The 19,878-nt window shown below is 40.8% G+C and overlaps 3 protein-coding genes across 5 annotated transcripts; 1 reads left to right on the top strand and 2 right to left on the bottom strand.

The window, feature by feature from the left end:
* Positions 1-85: 85 nt before the first annotated feature.
* LOC5507873 lies at positions 86-6,779 on the top strand. Its single transcript, XM_001628444.3, has 5 exons — positions 86-310; positions 1,066-1,389; positions 3,556-3,769; positions 5,566-5,752; positions 6,589-6,779. The coding sequence occupies exons 1-5, from the start codon at positions 232-234 to the stop codon at positions 6,682-6,684; spliced, it is 900 nt and encodes a 299-aa protein (XP_001628494.2). The 5' UTR covers positions 86-231; the 3' UTR covers positions 6,685-6,779.
* An 886-nt stretch (positions 6,780-7,665) lies between these two features.
* Positions 7,666-15,764, bottom strand: LOC5507872 (fasciculation and elongation protein zeta-1). Its single transcript, XM_032376624.2, has 7 exons — positions 15,108-15,764; positions 12,752-12,860; positions 11,897-12,257; positions 8,987-9,216; positions 8,428-8,503; positions 8,080-8,145; positions 7,666-7,851 (listed from the first exon to the last, which is right to left on the bottom strand). Exons 1-7 carry the CDS (start codon positions 15,401-15,403, stop codon positions 7,838-7,840), a joined length of 1,152 nt encoding a protein of 383 aa, XP_032232515.1. The 5' UTR covers positions 15,404-15,764; the 3' UTR covers positions 7,666-7,837.
* A 1,917-nt stretch (positions 15,765-17,681) lies between these two features.
* Positions 17,682-19,860, bottom strand: LOC5507875 (protein HEXIM1). Of its 3 annotated transcripts, XR_007312361.1 has the most exons (3): positions 19,154-19,857; positions 18,447-18,545; positions 17,682-18,192 (listed from the first exon to the last, which is right to left on the bottom strand). XR_007312361.1 is itself a non-coding variant. In XM_032376626.2 (2 exons), exons 1-2 carry the CDS (start codon positions 19,636-19,638, stop codon positions 18,518-18,520), a joined length of 513 nt encoding a protein of 170 aa, XP_032232517.2. In that variant the 5' UTR covers positions 19,639-19,858; the 3' UTR covers positions 18,251-18,517. The 3 variants fall into 3 exon arrangements, 1 of the variants encoding a protein (XP_032232517.2); XR_007312360.1 differs by having other exon boundaries at positions 18,447-19,860; XM_032376626.2 differs by lacking the exon at positions 17,682-18,192 and having other exon boundaries at positions 18,251-18,545; positions 19,154-19,858.
* Positions 19,861-19,878: the final 18 nt, after the last annotated feature.

Below are 19,878 nucleotides of genomic sequence, written 5' to 3'. Positions count from 1 at the left end.
CACTGGGGGCAAATGACATCGTAAAACGAGTCTGTATTACTGTGCATGCCTTTTTGTTTTTTCCGATGTGTGTGCACATATAAGGTGTATGTAAACACGAATGCTTTGAGTAAACATTCAAACAAAAACTCTCGTGCCCTTTGTTCGTGTCAGTCGTTGTGACAATCTACTTTTCCCATTCTGCCCGAGACGCCCTGTTACACTAGGACCTTTGTCGTTATCACCCCAAACATGAAGTTCACTCTAGGGTTGCTTGTCTTCCTGTCTGGCGTGTTTTTATCCAAGGGATTCTTTGCTTGGAAAAATTGCGGTAGGTTGAGGTACTTGCACTATTAACACGGGAATAAGATTAACACTAAATCAAAAACGGTCGCGTACCGGCGAAGAGTAACGTCTCTCGTCTTCTTGCGCACTTTTTATCTCGCGTTTTGTCTGAAGGGCAGCATTTTTACTATTTTCTACCTTGATAGAGTAGATAGTAGAATAGAATACGATAGAAAATGCTATGGTACAAAATTGCCAAGTTTATCGTAAATAAACTTTCGATTAAATTGAACTACATGCTTGAACATCGAAAAATCAGTTACACGTGATCGAGTCCAAGGGTATAGGGAGGGCCTTGAAGTTCAAGGGATCAGTTACACGTGATCGAGTCCAAGGGTATAGGGAGGGCCTTGAAGCTCAAGGGATCAGTTACACGTGATCGAGTCCAAGGGTATAGGGAGGGCCTTTGAAGCTCAAGGGATCAGTTACACGTGATCGAGTCCAAGGGTATGGGGGGGGGGGGGGGTGGCTTGAATCGCAAGGGATATGTTAAACGTGATCGATCAAAGGGCTATAGCGGGGAAGGGCTTAAAACACAAGAGATCAGTTACACGTGATCAGGTCCAAGGTATGAGGTACCTCAGCCAGTATCAAAATTCAGAATTTTGATCAAAATTATTTTTTTTACTTTTGAGGGGCGGCGATCACCAAACTCGAATAACGTTGTTAAAACCGGAATTAAATAGCAGATCAACGCACTGCAGCGCAATAGTAACATTAATGTTGGCTTGTTCCTCGTAGTGAAACCATCCAACGAATCACTCTTTACTGTGAAACATGCGCATGCCTGCGAGAACAAAGCCGCTGTCCAGCTGATTTGCAATGCAGGGTACAAAATCGCCATCAAAGACGCGTTCTTCGGTCATGGATGGAATTACAAGGCGAAGTGTGACAGTAGCTGGATCTCTCAGGATTGCCGGGCACCGGAAGTGAAATGGCGAGTGATAGAACTGTGCGAGGGCAACCGGACATGCGTGATAGTACCCATGCAGGCGAACCTGGGTGTGACCGGGTGTCGGTACGGCCTTAAGGCCGACCTGTTCGTAGATTATTTTTGTGAGCAAGGTACGTAAAGATGTGTTGAGAATCTTATTTAAAAAAAAGACGACGGCGATCACTTGGAAAAGCGCGCATTTCGTGTGGTTAGGTCCAAATTTGCAACTCAAAACATTAAAAAGTTAATAAAGAATGGGGAAAAGCCAGCCATATTTTATGTTTGCGGATTGGCAGTCGGGATGTGTTAATGCATTAAGTAAGGTCGTCATTTCTGGAATGACAGAAACCAAAAAATATCATTGGAGGGCTCCATATAAACAACCTTAACAAACTTGATTGGGATTTTAGAATGGGCACTAGCGGGCTAGCACCCCCGTGCTACTACCCATCTTGATGTGTCCTTCACCCCGTGCTACTACCCATCTTGATGTGTCCTTCACCACGTGCTACTGCCCATCTTGATGTGTCCTTCACCACGTGCTACTGCCCATCTTGATGTGTCCTTCACCCCGTTCTACTACCCATATTGATGTGTCCTTCACCCAGTGCTACGAACCAATCTTAATGTGTCCTTCACCCCGTTCTACTGCCCATCTTGATGTGTCCTTCACCCAGTGCTACGAACCCATCTTGATGTGTCCTTCACCACGTGCTACTGCCCATTTTGATGTGTCCTTCACCCCGTTCTACTACCCATATTGATGTGTCCTTCACCCAGTGCTACGAACCAATCTTAATGTGTCCTTCACCCCGTTCTACTGCCCATCTTGATGTGTCCTTCACCCAGTGCTACGAACCCATCTTGATGTGTCCTTCACCACGTGCTACTGCCCATCTTGATGTGTCCTACACCCCGTGCTACTGCCCATCTTGATGTGTCCTACACCCCGTGCTACTGCCCATCTTGATGTGTCCTACACCCCGTGCTACTACCCATCTTGATGTGTCCTTCACCCCGTGCTACTGCCCATCTTGGTGTGTCCTTCACCCCGTGCTACTACCCATCTTGGTGTGTCCTTCACCCCGTGCTACTGCCCATCTTGGTGTGTCCTTCACCCCGTGCTACTGCCCGTCTTGATGTGTCCTTCACCCCGTGCTACTGCCCATCTTTATGTCTCCTTCACCCCGTGCTACTACCCATATTGGTGTGTCCTTCACCCCGTGCTACTGCCCATCTTGGTGTGTCCTTCACCCCGTGCTACTGCCCATCTTGGTGTGTCCTTCACCCCTTGCTACTGCCCATCTTGATGTGTCCTTCACCCCGTGCTACTGCCCATCTTGATGTGTCCTTCACCCCGTGCTACTGCCCATCTTTATGTGTCCTTCACCCCGTGCTACTGCCCATCTTGGTGTGTCCTTCACCCCGTGCTACTGCCCATCTTGGTGTGTCCTTCACCCCGTGCTACTGCCCATCTTTATGTGTCCTTCACCCCGTGCTACTACCCATCTTGGTGTGTCCTTCACCCCGTGCTACTGCCCATCTTGGTGTGTCCTTCACCCCGTGCTACTACCCATCTTGGTGTGTCCTTCACCCCGTGCTACTACCCATATTGATGTGTCCTTCACCCCTTGCTACTGCCCATCTTGATGTGTCCTTCACCCCGTGCTACTGCCCATTTTGATGTGTCCTTCACCCCGTGCTACTGCCCATCTTGGTGTGTCCTTCACCCCGTGCTACTGCCCATCTTGGTGTGTCCTTCACCCCGTGCTACTGCCCGTCTTGATGTGTCCTTCACCCCTTGCTACTGCCCATCTTGATGTGTCCTTCACCCCGTGCTACTGCCCATTTTGATGTCTCCTTCACCCCGTGCTACTGCCCATCTTGGTGTGTCCTTCACCCCGTGCTACTGCCCATCTTGGTGTGTCCTTCACCCCGTGCTACTGCCCATCTTTATGTGTCCTTCACCCAGTGCTACCACCCATCTTGATGTGTCCTTTACCCTGTGCTAGTGCCCATCTTAGTGTCTCCTTCACCCCGTGCTACTGTCCATCTTGATGTACCCTTTACCAAATGCTACTGTCCATCTTGATGCGACCTTCACCCCGTGCGACTGCCTATCTTGTGTGTCCTTCACCCGGTCTACTACCCATCTTGATATGTCTTTCACCCAGTTCTGCTGCCCATTTTGATGTATCCTTCATCACGGGTTATTGATCGAGCGCGTTTCTACTCTTAAAAAAACAATAGGGACTTGATAAATAACCAAAATGCTCTTTTGTTTGTCTTATACCTAGACCCCATTCCGCTCGATCCTTCCGACACAATCGCCATCAACTCGATGCAGCTGACGCCGAGCCCCCTAGCCCTCCCAGGGACGGTGAACGTATCGGCCACCTTGACCATCAAGCGTCACCTGCCCTCTTACACTACCCTACGACTCAACATTCAAAAGAAGGTGTTCGGGCTGTTCTGGTTGCGCATTCCGTGTATCAAGGGCATGGGGTCATGGTAGGTTGAGATAGCAGTGGTGAAAAATGCAAGACTAGTTCCAGTACCGCGCGGTTAAACCAGCCTTTTTGTTTTGAAATGGCAGCGTTTTACCTGCGAACTGTCACATTTTTTCCCTGATTGCAGAGGCCTCTTTTCTCTGTATTTCGCTGGGCTTGAGTTCGCGAGGAAAAGATACCTCTGCCATAGGTCGCAAGTTCGTTTGATCAAACCGCCGTCCACGATCGTGGACGAGATCCAGAGCGCATGCTCCGTTCATTAATTACTGGCCACTATTTGAGCCCACAATGACTAGCGCATGCATGAAACGTATATCCGCTGCCGGATAATAAGCCCGCATTCGAAACGGCGTCATCCGTAGAAATATCACGCGACGAATTATAAAAGAAGCCATTCAATGCCTTATCTTCATTCAGAATTTTCTCTCTTTTGACAAACGAGTCAATCTTCCGTTTACAGGTTTTGCATATTCTTCTGGGAACATTTTCTTCGAATCCAACTGTGCGATATTTACATTGAAGAAACTCGCCTGTCCAGATGTCTTGAAATTAATCCCACAAACAAGACAAAACTCGTCTTTGCTGCGTTTGTTGTTCAATCTTTTTAGTGACGTTTTAGGTGATTGAAATTGAACAGTTGTTTTCTTTTTTCGAAGAGGAGAACTAACCGATTCATGATTTCCGACTAAACCCATGCAAAGCATATTGACAGCTTTCGCGCGATGGTACGGGTTTTGGCACGTCGGTCGCTTATTAACGCTCACGCATGCGCAACAGAAACAGTTTCGACCCATGGTAGAGGTATCTTTTCCTCGCGAACTCCAGCCCAGCGAAATACAAAGAAAAGAGGCCTCTGCTAGCAGGGAATCACATTTTGGCTAATGCTAAGAAAACTAGATCAAACTTAAGGCTAAATTTTTTTTTACGACCCCCTTATTATCACGAAAATCTGTCATCTTTTGTACAGTATGGACTTAATGCTGTACAGTAAGTCTAAACAGCGACTGAAGTCAGCCTTTCGTACCTCGAAGGATTCAACACTGAAATTTTCTTTGTTTTTGCCAAAACAAGCGCATGCGCATACGTTATGCAGCAGTGTCGGTTGAGATCATCAAAGGTGTCTATGGTACGCCATCGTCACCAGACGTTAACCGCCCCATCTCATGCATGATGCCTAAGCACAGGGCACAGGGGCGTGGCTCAGGGTAAAGGGGGGTTTAAAGCCGCATTGCCACCAGTTTACTTCCGGAGGTCCGACGGAAGCCTCAACCGTTAAAAGACAAAAGAATCTATTAAAATCCGAGATATTAAACAGGCCATCCGCTCTAAACTATCAATCACATCCTCGGAGAAACTTCCAATTAACACAATGCTTTCAATATTTTGAAATATTTTTTGCGTTTTCTGTTAAAAATCATAGGAGATTATTACGTAATCTGGAAGTAAACTGGTGACAATGCGGCTTTAAGTGCAAATGCATCACGTGATAGGTACCAAGAGGAATTCCAGGGAATGTATATAAGGATTTCTTTATATTTTGGCTATTTCCCTTAGTTCTGCTGAAATACAATTGAAACGGAAAGATACGGAATTTCAAGAATATAATCTCAATTTGATAAATCCAGGTTCGTCAATTTTCGCGTCGCCTCGCTCGCATGACAACGAGACATCCTGTAATATGGTTTGCAACAGCGCCAGGTTGCAATAGGCTTTAATCTTACCATGAATGTTTACACTGCCCAAATATTCCACCCTATTCGCCCCCAAATCCGAACACTTGGCATTTTCTCCTTACAGCGACTACAGTAATTTCTGCGAGATGGTACGAAGTGCAGCGTTCAGCAAGTGTGACGAGGTGATGGAAGCACAGGGTGTGCCTTGTGATTGTCCTATCCCCACGGGTCAGTTTGCTCTCCCCTTACAGTCGATACCAGTCCCTGCGGATATGCTCAGTGCCATCCCTGTCCCCGACTGGGTAGTAAATGTAAGTAAGGGGTTTGCTGTGGGCCACGGCTTACTCAACAGCCCACCATTGGAGAGATGGGAGGTAGCCTGAAGATGCCATATAATCCTCTTACATTGTAAAAATAATAATAATCAATCAAAATATCCCAATAGCCAATAGTCGTCTTCTTTAACCAGATTAATTAATATAGTCCACCAAAAACTGATAATCGACTCGAATAAAGACATCATATAAACTATTTTTAAGACTTGATATTAAATGACTTTTTCAAGGCAGACTCAAGTTTGCCCTGAAGACTTCTAGATAAAGACGAAATTTGGCAAAGTCGACCAGCTGTAACTTTTTAGTGGACTGAAAAAGAAAATAACCAGCGTGCCTCATTTCAAATTTTTACTCTATACCAAAGTAGATGGGCAACTCATGAAGAAGCCCCTCCATTAAGAGCCTCCCCCAGACTCGGTATTCCGCATGTATGTTGTGGATGAGACGAGCCACAATACTAGTAAACAAAGACTTATAGGCCTGGAGTGGAATGTAGTGCAGGGGGAGGAGTGCTGGGGACTTTAGGAATTGATATTTTTTTGTTCTCTTCATATTTTTTGATAGAGGGAAGTGGCAAATAAAAGCTTTTCCTGTAATATTTACAGGGTAAATAACAACATTTAGAAACACAATAATGTCAAGACTTTGGGTACTTTAGAGGTATAGAACTGAGGATCAGCTATTTTGCTATTTATTGGTTGAAAAAACGCCTTTGTACTCTATTCTCAGAGCTTTCGGTGTTGATGTTGAGCTTTCGGTATTCTCTCTCTCCGTTTATTGTAAATTTTTTTACCAAACTTTTTCTTCCCCAGGGTAAGTACTGGGTGAGAGCGGAGTTCCTTGATCCTTTCTCCCGCCACCTTGGCTGCATCGAAGTTCAAGCTGAAGTTGACGTCAGCACGCCGTAGATCACGTGACTTACTCGGGTTGTACAGATGTACAAAAAATGTCAAAGAAATAATGATCCAAATGTAGCAATACAAAAAATAAAATCACCGAGGCATTCTTGTTTTCCTTTGTTAGGGTTTATAAAAATGCATAAAACTCTTACTTAAGGGATTTGGCAGCAAAAAGCGAGGCGAGGCTTCGCTGAAAAGTGTGGCACACATAAATGGCATACAGAAAGGTGTTAAAGGGAGACGCGCGAGATTTTCGGAAAGACAAAGCTTTTTAAGTAGGAGAATGCGCAATAAGGTATGTCCTTGCCACTCCTCTTGGCTAGTAGAGCATGCAAATCAGATAACAAGTTTTCTTGCATTCTGATTGGCCTACACGCAAAAAAAACGGTAGAGTGATGAGTGATGTCGCACTGTTAATCTGGCATGTCCAAAGTCAGTGCAAACATCATATTAATAGACGGCCCAGAAAAGGGCTTGCGTGTGATGCCCAAACTAAACACACTTAAAACAGTCACATTTATAATATTTATTATATTTTCAATGTAAAAATAAATGTAATACATTAAATATATATTTATTACTAAAAACATAATACAAATGTCAAAATTAATGACATGCTCTATAATTATACATATATAGGATCTAGTAATTGTTTAGGCACATGCAAAACTTGATGTGATTTGTGCCCTAAAACAGGCAAAAGAAACACAAGAAATAGTTAAAAATAAGTGCTTTGCCACAAGAAATCATCAGAGGTGAGATTTGTAGGTAAATCAATCGACAATTGTATTTGTTGAGCCATCAACCTCAGCAAAGATTAAAAAAGTACTTCTGGAAGAGATCTTTCTTTGAGCCTCTCCCCAATCATTATTTAAATTTACCAAATCGCTAAATATTATACTTAATTGTACACAAGTATCAATGAGATTTGGTAAATTCAGCGAAAGATACAGCAAAACATTATACATATTTTCTATTTTTTTCCCATAATTGTCATCCATCTATTATAACCTACAGTAGATCAAAATCCGTTAGGTGCATATTGTAAGCAGCCTTATTAATAAGATAGTTCACAGATGCATTCTTGTAATAGTGGTATGCACTTTACTTGTCCATACGAGAGAAGTCCGCACTTCCACATATTAGATTCACAGATTCTTCTTTATGGGCATAAAACTGCAATACAGGTGAAACCTAATGTCAATTACCAGTTTTTATTCTCAATTCAAACACTTTTATTTTGCTTTAATGCAAACGCCCCATACAAACTTCAATGTTAACAGTAAGTTAAAGGCAAGGATTCATTTATCTAATTACTTTCAAAATATGGGTTGAACTTACAGCTGAAAATAATATTATATGTAATCTTTGTTGTGTTGGTCACTGAGTGATAGAATGACTGACCTGTTAAAATGTAGTCTGTTAGTAGAGATGGCACCATGGGACTGTCTTCAGCCATTGCATCCATAACTACAGACAGCAAACAACACATATTTTACAGGGGAAACTGTTTTTGGGGCGATGCCCTGTTGGTACCTGCCAGCCTCTGGGCAAATTATGAAGATAAATCAAATCAATAAAATCAATAAAAATATTTGATAAAACAGCTTCAAATCTTGCAAACTAAGTTTATATATTTAATAGTGCAGTTACAACTAATAATATATCTTCTACTTTTCAGTAGAACATGATACCATATTTCAATTTTCAGATCATACCATATTTTAATTTTTAGATGTTATAAAAGCTTACTTTCAACGATTTTCTCAAGATCCCCTGTTTGTAGGCCCCCAGCTTGCTCATCATATGGGATAACAGTGGTAAGATACTGGAACAAAAATATGATTTGTGAACCATAAAAATCATCTCTTGTCTGCCTGCATGCATGTCTGTCCACCAGTCTGTCGTTGTCTGTCTGCCAATCTACTGTATCTGTCTGTCCATATGTCTAGCAGCCAGTCTGTTTGTTTATCTATCTGTCTGTCCACCTCAATGTCTGTCTGTCTGTTTGCTTGTCTGTCTGCCAGCATGTCTGTCTGTCAGCCGGTATGTCTGTGTGCTTATTGGTGTGTCTATCTGCTTGTCTGTCTATCTTCTGATGTCTTGTCTGTCCGACTGTTTGCCTGTCTGTTTTCTTACATGTATATGTCCATCTGCCTGCATGTCTGTCTACCTTGTAACCACACATCTGTCAACAGTCTGTCTGAGAATAAGTATGCAAGCCTTCTTTTTGCTAATATAATTATTTCACTATTATTTCCCTGTTCTATATTTTATTATTTCAGTATTTTTCTCTCTGCTTCTTATGCACCTTGAGTGCTGCTGGTCCAGTCTTCTTCCTTCCTTGACTTGACTGCACCTCTCTTAGTCTAGACTGAAGAGCCAGCAATGACGATATAAATAGATTCTTTATTTCTTGTTCTCTGAGTTGCTCATCTTTTACCATTAGTTCATCAACTAAAACATCTGAATATTCTTTGACATAGGCAGCCATTTCATCCCTTAAATCCAGTAGTTCCTCATAACTCAAATGATGCAGACCTAGAAGAAGTAAAAAAAACTTTTATGAGTAACTGAGGAAGACATAATACAAAGGGGAAACTGTGAATAACTGCTGTTTGAATTACTACACAGCCAGCCTAGACAAAGTCTTTGAGTTCAAACTGCATGCGATGGTTTAGCAAAAACATTAACTAATGTGTTTGCCTTGTGGTAAAAAAAATAGCTTGAAAGCTGTTGCACTTGCATAACAGAAAGCTTGTCTTTGCCAAACAGAAAGTTCACTGTTGTGTAACAGAAAGCTTGTCTTTGCCAAACAGAAAGTTCACTGTTGTGTAACGGAAAGCAGATTAAAATGGTATGCATATGAACTCAAGGTATGTTTTCCTGTGAACTTTCACATACAGTATTCTTTTACCAATTAAAAGAATTGAACTGAAATACACATGTGTGTTTGTTATTAGAGTTATCCCAAAAACTTTTAACTTTATTGCCTCATTAAAGGACTGTAAAGAAAACTGTAAATAAACTCTGGCATTTTGGTGGTTATGACACAAGACTTTAGGCAGAGGTGTACAAACTACGTTAGTAAAAAAACTCTTGCATATTTCATAAAGATGATAATTTCCAGAAAGAAGGCTTTGAGCCTCAGTATGACATGCTTACAGTAAAGTCAGAAGAGTGTCCATACTAACATAAGCTCAAGGCAACTAAACTAGACAACAATTAGATTATCTTAATGCCAGTAACTTGTTTTTAATATTTATATAGCCTGAGATGAAGAATAGGTGAAGAGTTTTCACATGAGATCAGAAAAAAATATCGAAATTTGACCACAGGCAAAGATACAAGCGTTTAAAAACAGCTCTTCCTTTTCACAAATTGACCCCATAAAATGAGCCCGCGTGCAGTGAGAACACCGGGTGCTTGCATCAAGCTAAAATGTGCAATAAATTTTCTAATCGAGGAGCTTTTTAGAGGTCTGGGATGTTATGTTTAAAACGCTATTCCTTTTTGCTTTTTTTTTTTTGCCGCTAATATAATACATGGAAAAACTGTTGTCGCTATGTTTTTTTTTTCAAGAAAAAGTGAAAATAACGCTTTGCAATTATTTTTTTAATAAATAAATGCTTTTTAGGGGATGTTAGCAATTAAAAATTATTTGAACAACACTTTGTGAAAGGACTAGAAAAGGAAAAAGAAAATAAAGAAAACGAAAAACAAAAAAACAAAAAAATTGTAAAACATGTGCGTAAAACTTGAACTGCGGATCGAGAGATTCATATTCATGCATGCTACCCATTGGGCCATCAAGGCAAACGGGAAACTTCAATGAAAAAAATGAGGTATTTATCTAGTACCTGTTGTAATCGAAGCATCGCATCGAAAATTCATGAAAAGATGGAACTCATTTGAAAAATTAGAGAACTTAGAATGATTCAATGAATTGACAATTTTGAAACAGTATTAAGTTCTAAATGAGCTTTTTCTCAAATAACTATAAAAATTATATCGACAATTTTTTCTCTAGCGATTAAACTATTTGATTCCACTAGGACAAAATAAACTGTTCATTTTTGGAAGGTGGTCATTATTTATAGCGTTGAGCATAGGAGCTTTAAATTTCAAATTTGATAGATTAATGTTTGCGGCTGATTACAGTTAAGAATTGGTTATGTAAAACCTAAAAGATTTAGAACTTTCAGGCTTTTCTTTGATCATACGATAATTGATACCCCAACTTGAAGAAACTGATTCGAGGCCTTATAATGATTAAATCCAATTAGAACTGCCTCCCTGCTTTTGTTAAAAAACTGACAAAAACTAATGTTTAAAAAAATTCTATAAACAATTTTTTGTAAGCACCTTTTTCCTTAGAAATAAGGGGAAATGCTGTAATTAAGAAACACAATTTGACACCTATCTTGGAAATACGTTATTTATAATTATACATATGATCATATTGAATAAGAAAAATAATGATATTGCTCTGGTAACAAGGTACAACAAGATCCTAAAATAATAGAAAATGTGCCCATCAGGATTCCTGAATCAACGAGGAACGGCTGGCGCTTTAAAAAAGTGGTAACTTTTCGCTCGAGATTGCAACAATATTTACATTTAAATGCTGGCAAAAACCTCTCCATAAGGTTCTGACCAATCGAAAACACAAATGTAAATCTGTTATTTGAATAACAGAAGCCAACAAGCCATTAAGCAGTTGGAAATTGTTGGCAAGAGATTGCGTAATATTGAAAATTGCAGTACTGTTTGTGTTGTTTGCTGCTGTTGTGCTGCTTTAAGCACTGGGGTAACTGTTTTCTCAGGCCAGGGGTTTTACTTGAATGATTCAAACCAGAAAGCCATGTAAATCTGTTATTTGAATGACAGAAGCCAACAAGCCATTTAGCAGTTGAAAATTAATAAGGAGGGTTTGCCCAATATTGATAATCCAAGTGCGTGTTGCTTGTAGCTGTTTTGCTGCTTTAAGCATTAAGCTAACTTGTGTTTCCAAAGGCCATGGGTTTTTACTTGCTAAATATCTCTTGGCAATGCGAAAAACAGGGTTGGATGTAGGAGTACGAAACAGGGGGGGAAGGAAGGGATTCAAAAAAGGGGGTTCAGATTTATTGTTCTTCTGTGGATGTTATTATATTTCTTATGTTAAGCAAGATATCTGCTCACTCGCCCCACCCCCCAGACACACCCCTGAATAACAAACCTGCTGCAGCTTGAGTTTCATCAAAACTTGTTGGTTTTTCTGTTAGCTGTTGTCCAAATAATAGAAATATCTCATCTGTGTCATTATTATCAGAGTCAGACCAGACTTCTGTATTCATATTAGGCTGTGATTCTAAAGTCGAACTTGTTGTAGGAGTTTCCCTGCTTTTGACAAAGTCCCCTAAAGTATGTTGGTTTTCTGGCGCAATTGGGCCAGTATTTGAGTTTATAGAGTTCCATTTTCTTGGTTTTGATGAAGATAGAAATTCAATGTTTCTGTTTGTCATAAGATGAAAGTCAAAATGATCAGTGAACCTTTGAACAGGAGCAGAAGGTGAAGTATCTGCTTTGGATTGCTTTTCCTGCAAAAAAAATAATAACACCAATGTCAATTATATCTAGAAAATGCATCCTAACCTAGAACAGTTAATTAATTCACAGGTAATAGAAAGAGGTATTTTTTTTAGATAACAAAAAATTATGTTTTTCTTTATACTCATTTTCTTAAAATAGTGATTTTCAAATCAAATTGAAATCCATTATGGAAAAAGTTGTCTGTGTAAGCAGAAAATGTACAGTTTTCATAGGTTCCTGATTAAGTTCTAGCCAAAGAAATAAAGAAAAATTTAATTTAAAGGAGCCCTGATGCCCAAAGAAAAACAAGCAAAGGAATCATAACGCTGCTGATGACATACAGTATTATGTTGCTCATACCAAATTATCAACAATTGTGACTGAGCATATGTATGGTGGTCAGTGGGTGTATATGATATTGGGCTGGGCACTTAAACAATCTTGCATTGGTTAAAACTTGCTTAACGTTCTTCCCATTACAATAACCGCAGATTCCCCTCACCTCTTTAGGAGTTTTGATGTTCAGTGATTTTAGAAGCAGCCTTTCTGTCGCTGAACCCCTCCAAGTAGATTGAAGGAAAAGAAACTGGCTTGGTCGTCGTAACGTGCTCCTAGACAAAAGGAAATTCTTACAATTGGTGAAAAAAGCTGGCTCATTAAATACCCTGAGAGGGGGGGGGGAGATTTCAGTTCAGGACACCTATAAATTTGAGAGCCCTCTATGAATTGTAAAACAATTTTTAAGAGTCCCCCTGTTACAACCCCAAAAACTTCAGAACCCTCCTTTATTTTTGGTGCCTACTGTCATGTCACAAAGAAGGGAAGAAATAGGCATGAGACTGAAAAGGGGGAGGAAGGCAAGAAAGCTGGCATATAAACTCAGATGAAACAGAATTTGCAGACTGACCCAAACAGATTCTGGCATAAGATGGACTATGTAATGTGTGTATTTTGTCCTCAATTTTTAATTTTAAGACATTCGAAAGCGCTTTTTTCCCTACATTAGCTCTATCCTTCTCTCTGACATGCGAGTCTATTCCTCATCTTCCCACAGGTAGCCCAGGCAATGGTTGCTTGTTCGTAGCTCGAAATTCAGCTGTTCTGAGAGGGGACGAGTAAAGCGTTTTTTTTTTCTGAAATGTTGTCAATAAAATTGCCTTAAAACTTAGAACATGCCTTGTTGTTGTCAAATTCACGTGTAATACACGATTTGGCGTGGTTTTCTCAACGGAATTTATGACTTCTCTCCTCCTACTAAGGAAAGAAACAAGGTTGGAGGCGCCATTTTCGGTAGCACCCAAATACCGTAGAAATTCAAGAGGAAAAAACAACAAACAAAATATTTTTATCTCGCAGACCTATGCCAGGCTACCTGCGCTCCTCCCCAGCGCGGTCAAGCGTAACTAATCGTACAACGGCGTCGGCCAAGGATGCTTGTGGCTACTTCCTCGTTTTAAAATACGGCTAGCGGCAGGGGAAAATAGTTTAGCTCGGATGTTTTGCCACATATCGAATGTAAGTGTACCCTCGTCCCCTCTCAGAACAGCCGAATTTCGAGCTACGAACAAGCAACCATTGCCTGGGCTACCACAGGCAGCCCAAGGCAACTGTCAGTGGTTTATAAAGGAAAATATGGGGGAATTTATATGTTAGCGAAAAAATACTTTATCGTGAAAAATAAAACTTCAGACCATGTAATATTGTGTTTGAGTCTTCTTTTTTTTAAATTTTGCCGATAGAATGTCAGTAGAGCAAGTTTGAATCCCGCCAAGAATTGTGTTTCTCTCTCTGTATAAAAATAGGAAAGGCTGGGGACTCCATCGGCTAACGGCCACCACACAACCACTTCGAGGCAGTCTCATGTTACAGATTTTGCGAAATTTTTTACACTTTTTAACGTCGACTATCGAATTCACCATCTGTGACAACAATCGTGTCTACTGTTGCACCACCGGCGTTGCAGGGAAAACACACTCACTCAGCGCGGTCGCTGTCGTACCGACGACTGCTCGAAGTTTGAATTTCCAAGCAGTGCCTCGTTCCTAGAGCCCCTCGGTTAGAAAGTGCACACGATCTGTTGTCACAGATGGTGAATTCGATAGTCGACGGTAAAAAGTGTAAAAAATATGAGTCAAATTCGCAAATATGTGACATGAGACTCGGTTCAATTGAAAGATATGCTATGAAAGGTATGTTTTCAAAGTGTTTTTGTGCAGAATTGGCCGCTGGTTGATTTTTGCTGGTTTTATCGGGCCTCGAAGTAGTTGTGTGGTGGCGGTTAGCCGATGGAGTCCCCAGCCTTTCCTATTTTAATACAGAGAGAGAAACACAATTCTTGGCGGGCTTTAAACTCGCTGACATTCTATTGGCAAAATTAAAATAAAAGAAGACTCAAACACAATATTACATGGTCTAAAGTTTTATTTTTCACGATAAAGTATTTTTTCGCTAACATATAAATTCTCCATATTTTCCTTTATAAACCACTGACAGTAGCCTTGGGCTGCCTGTGGTGCTACCTGTGATCTTCCTAACCTCTTTGCGCTTGCTATGCAGGCTAAGACATGTATCAACTTTTAAGCTTACTGTATAGACTACTATATGTGCAAGCTTAAAATGGAGGTTTCTATGAATACTCGCTGAGCAACTGAATGAGCCAATTGAGATATCAAGGACACAGATCTTACCTAAACAGAAAAAGCCCAAAAGAACTTTGTTAGATAAAATAAATAAAGAGAACTCTAGCATTTTTCTTACCTTAAAGTGAATATATTTTTCATTTTTAAGAAAACATGGTTTTATTTGCATACTGTCACTGAGAAGAATCGAGAAATAAAATAGTATCAACATGTACTTACAAGCTTTCGTCTAAGAACATCTTGTTTCCTCTACGATCGCATTTGCTTCCGCTCTCTTCTTCACCTACAAACCAACTCCTGCTGGATAAAAAATCATCAGGAAAACAAGTCCTAGTCGTCTTGCAAACAGTCGTGAATGCTTCCGAGTCTCTCCTAGGAAAAGGCTTTTTCTCTGCTTGTTGGATAGGGGATAGGGCAGGGATCGTGGCAGAACAATCAGAAGCGAAATCAGACCAGTCGCTGTCGTCCTCCCCATGTTGCCTTCCATTTTCGAGAGGACTTTCCCCGGCAGCCATGATGGGTCCGCGCCGGGCGACAACTCTGGCCGTGTGAGAATGGCACTGGAATTACACAGGAAGACCGCACAGTAAGCGGGATTATCAACCGACATCCCGCGAACACAGAAAGCTCTGCGCCAGTAGGGTACATGTGTGAGCAAGATTATCATCCACATTTCGTATGTATGACGGGGTCACCACCCAGGGACAATAAAATATTCATTTTTCAATGATAATAGCTGTGCCCTCACAGACCTTTGTGAAGGGGTAACTCTGGAAACAGGATGCGCCTCATACACCTACTTCAAGTAAGAGTGCACCCGCGAATCAATGTATCGTTAGCCGCAGTGGTTCATGGGTAACGTATAAATGGCTGTACCCTGCTCTCTGAACGCCAAACCTGTTTGTTTTTATTCAAGCTTATTTTTTTATACCCATGAAATACTGCAGGTTACTATACAAAGCTTTTCCGAGTGCAACCTTATTTGAAATAGGTGTATACTCAGGAACCCAGAGTTCCTTTTGTTTTGGGGTTTTCAAGGGTGGATTTGACTTTATTTGGCTTGAGCAATGGGGCTTAAGTCACCAGGATACTACAAGGGACAGAGTAGAAATGGTTGGGCAGGACATGTTACATTTATTCTTTTCTCATATCATAAGCTCTTCTACAGACAGACAGATTTATTGACTGCCGTGAACAAAGATGCACACAGGCCATTATTCTTTAACATTTACGATTGTCTAATTAAAAAGCAGTCATAAATGTATTTAGCTATAATGCTATGGTTTTTTGGGGGGGCTATTAAATCTGTAAAGTTCGGGAATTGTCTATGTACTTGTACCCTGGTTCCAGAGCCTCGAACATCTCTCTATTTAGTGGCCAGCGAGGTACGAGACGACGTCTACTTGTTGCAAAAGAGTATTTCGAAGTTCTATGTAAATTCGGCATTTGACAAGTGGCATCTTTCAATATGTAGAATGTGGTCGCTTATTCTTAGTTTTGTTAGTGCCCTACAATATTCTATACTTTTAGTAAATAATCCTCTAGTTTATATTCTGATTTGAATTCTCTGAATGTCCTTAGTTTGTTCCTTTCTACTCAAGGTTTAGCTGACTGTGCACCCCCCCCCCCCCCCCCCCAACAACAGTAGCTACAGCCTGAGATGTTATTTATGAGTGTCATGTCCATGTTGAGGGGGCTTTTCTCTAGTCGAGATGTTATTTATGAGTGTCATGTCCATGTTGAGGGGGCTTTTCTCTAGTCGAGATGTTATTTATGAGTGGCATGTCCATGTTGAGGGGGCTTTTCTCTAGTCGAGATGTTATTTATGAGTGTCATGTCCATGTTGAGGGGGCTTTTCTCTAGTCGAGATGTTATTTATGAGTGGCATGTCCACGTTGAGGGGGCTTTTCTCTAGTCGAGATGTTATTTATGAGTGTCATGTCCACGTTGAGGGGGCTTTTCTCTAGTCGAGATGTTATTTATGAGTGTCATGTCCATGTTGAGGGGGCTTTTCTCTAGTCGAGATGTTATTTATGAGTGGCATGTCCATGTTGAGGGGGCTTTTCTCTAGTCGAGATGTTATTTATGAGTGTCATGTCCACGTTGAGGGGGCTTTTCTCTAGTCGAGATGTTATTTATGAGTGTCATGTCCATGTTGAGGGGGCTTTTCTCTAGTCGAGATGTTATTTATGAGTGTCATGTCCATGTTGAGGGGGCTTTTCTCTAGTCGAGATGTTATTTATGAGTGGCATGTCCATGTTGAGGGGGCTTTTCTCTAGTCGAGATGTTATTTATGAGTGGCATGTCCATGTTGAGGGGGCTTTTCTCTAGTCGAGATGTTATTTATGAGTGGCATGTCCATGTTGAGGGGGCTTTTCTCTAGTCGAGATGTTATTTATGAGTGGCATGTCCACGTTGAGGGGGCTTTTCTCTAGTTTGCCTAGCTAATTTTGCTCCCCCGCAATATGGGTAGTGTAAAGAAATGAGGTCTGAAGTCAGTCGGTTTTAAGGCTGATATTGTTGTTGGATGTCTACTTTCAATGTTGCATATAGTTGATTGCTTTTTAGCAAAATCTCTTTTTCAGACAGAAAGCAATGGACAGGAAGAAAAAGTGTTTAGAGCAGGCATGTAGCTATGTGTGAACACAACAGCAAACCCTGGGTGTTACTTCAAAATTCAAGGAATTACTTTATTCAGTGTGAAAACAGTTTATATTGTTATGTTCCATTTTCACTCATGTTCAATAAAATACAGTGTTTATTGGCTAATGACTAGAGCAAACACACAAAGCATTTCAGGTTCATATAGTTTGTTTATTTAAACAAAAGCAAGTGAACACAGTAAACACATAATTGTTTACTTGCAAGAGTCCATTTGTCTGCATGAATTACCTCACGATATTCTCATCACCTGAAAAACACTCGTTAGTAGACCCACCCCATCTGACCCACTGAGATAATAAAATAAAGAGCAGCTGCTGGGGTGAAGAGCATAAAACACCATCCAATCTAGCCCACTGAAACAGTGACACAAGAGGAGGGGTTGTCAGAAGGACGGGGAGTTTTGTGACCTCATATGACTTCAATTTTAAATTTCCTGAATACTGAAGCACCAATGTTCACAAGATCAATTACCATTATGCCAACTAACATCATTGATGGGGAATTCATAACCTAACTCTGTAGGTAGTAGATGAACCAATGCATGTAAGAAAAGAAAGGTTGTATACCTCCGTGCAATCCTCCTTCAGAGAAGGCAGGTTGACAGGATCACAACAGCTTCTCCTGACGGGCAGCAGCATGGCTTGTATGTAAAAGAGTATGGCATTAGATATAATGTCACAACACAGATAAGGTAGAACTTGAGGATGACAAAGCTGACATAATTATTCAATATTATTTATTACAATGGAAAAGGTAAACATATGTTGATTTACAATATTTTTTGTTAGGATGAAATTATTTACAAAAGTACTATGAATATTTTTTTTACAACCACAACATGTAAGCATAAGTGAATGCACACACCACTTCCCCCAAGCAAAGATACCATATTACCTGGTGTGCAAGTGGCCATCAATGATAGTAGGCAGGGCTTCATGGTCACAGCAAGGCAGAGTATCCTAGTGTTATGCCCTGCTCCAGATAAAGCTGTCCCTGAAATAGTATACACACTGGCAGTATAAGATTGTACTCTTGTGTGAAGTTGCATGGCAAGTTCTGTGTGGGCAAAGCAGCTGGCCTCCCACGTACATCAATCAACACAACTATTAAATATTCATGACCTTATAAGGTGAGAGTTCTTATGAATATCAATTTTCTCCCACGACCCTAAAAGTACTTACATTTTTTCTAAAATGGTCTGAAAATCTTAATTTTTATGCATCGAGATATTTAAGTTAATAGTTTTTTTTATCGAACAAATATTTTCACAGCCATATTGAATTTTTTTCGCGCCACGTCATTTTACAATTTTCATTTGTACTATAGAAATATTTCAAACCTTGCGGAAAAAAATCTAGAAATTCGGATTTACTCATCCTCTCATAGAATTTGATCGTAATCTCTCGTTTTCTTCGTGTAGGTCGTGGTTTGCTTTCCGTAATTCTTCAAGTTCAGCGACCAAGTCCCTCGTGGTGTCGTCTTTCCTGCTCTCCGTAAGCAAAGATGGCGTAATAATCTCTCCTTCTTTCGACGTTCCCGTAGCTCGTAAAACGCAACTTAAAGGACTCAAACATGAATCGCCATTTAGAACTCTTACTTGCCTTAACAGATTTTCTTCTTTCTTCTCCAATTCCATGTATTTGTAGATGAGTTCTTGCTTGCTGAGACCTAGGAGTGTTTCAGCGTGGATAGAGTCGTAAACATCGTTGAAGTCTTTCTCGAAGTAAAGTTCGTCAAAATTACCAACAAGTTCAGTTACCGACTGAAGATCCCTTTCGCAGACTGGACTTCCGCGTACTGAGGACGATGAGAATTCACAACCGCTTGAGTTGGGCGAAAGAGAAGGCGAAGAGAGGACGAAGGGCTCGAATTTCTCATGATCGTCCATCAAGAACTGGGTGGTGTTTTCGGGGGCGGCGGTTCTTCCTTTCGCTCTCTTCACTGGAACAACAGAGAAGTCGAATATTTCCTTGTCGAGGCGTTTTCTTTTCTTGAGGCGCCTTGTTTTCTTCTGGCGTTTCATTGCTTTGGATGGCAGTCCTTCTGGGTTCATTTTTGTCTTTCTCGAGTACTGGATTGAACACATAAAGAAAAGAGAAACTGTAGAGTTCGCAAGCTTTGACTAAGTCAAACGCTGTTTTTTTGTCTTCAAAGCGTAAGAAATTATCTCTTTCTTAGTTCCCGAGCTTTTAGTTTCTCTTGGCAGGAACGGGTTTAAAGTTTCGAGGCGAAATGCCGAGTTTCGTAGTTTGAGATCTTTATACTCTCACCGAACGACGTTCGTTGGACGTTGCTCGACGTTGTGATGTCGTTTGCGCGCGTTGCC

This window comes from Nematostella vectensis, chromosome 7 (genome assembly GCF_932526225.1).
Source record: "Nematostella vectensis chromosome 7, jaNemVect1.1, whole genome shotgun sequence".
NCBI lineage: Eukaryota > Metazoa > Cnidaria > Anthozoa > Actiniaria > Edwardsiidae > Nematostella > Nematostella vectensis.
This window is presented reverse-complemented; position numbering and strand designations above follow the sequence as displayed.

What these genes read in the sequence shown, in the direction of transcription:
- LOC5507872 (XM_032376624.2), bottom strand. Translation starts at nt 15,403, where the DNA reads ATGGCTGCCGGGGAAAGTCCTCTCGAAAATGGAAGGCAACATGGGGAG. An exon ending in TGAAACTCAAGCTGCAGCAG is followed by an intron (nt 9,217 to 11,896) that starts GTTTGTTATTCA and finishes TACTTCTTCTAG; the next exon opens with GTCTGCATCATTTGAGTTAT. An exon ending in TCTTGAGAAAATCGTTGAAA is followed by an intron (nt 8,146 to 8,427) that starts GTAAGCTTTTAT and finishes TGCTGTCTGTAG; the next exon opens with TTATGGATGCAATGGCTGAA.
- LOC5507873 (XM_001628444.3), top strand. Translation starts at nt 232, where the DNA reads ATGAAGTTCACTCTAGGGTTGCTTGTCTTCCTGTCTGGCGTGTTTTTA. An exon ending in CTTTGCTTGGAAAAATTGCG is followed by an intron (nt 311 to 1,065) that starts GTAGGTTGAGGT and finishes TGTTCCTCGTAG; the next exon opens with TGAAACCATCCAACGAATCA. An exon ending in ATCAAGGGCATGGGGTCATG is followed by an intron (nt 3,770 to 5,565) that starts GTAGGTTGAGAT and finishes TTCTCCTTACAG; the next exon opens with CGACTACAGTAATTTCTGCG.
- LOC5507875 (XM_032376626.2), bottom strand. Translation starts at nt 19,638, where the DNA reads ATGTGTTCAATCCAGTACTCGAGAAAGACAAAAATGAACCCAGAAGGA. An exon ending in AAAGAAGAAAATCTGTTAAG is followed by an intron (nt 18,546 to 19,153) that starts GCAAGTAAGAGT and finishes ATACTATTTCAG; the next exon opens with GGACAGCTTTATCTGGAGCA.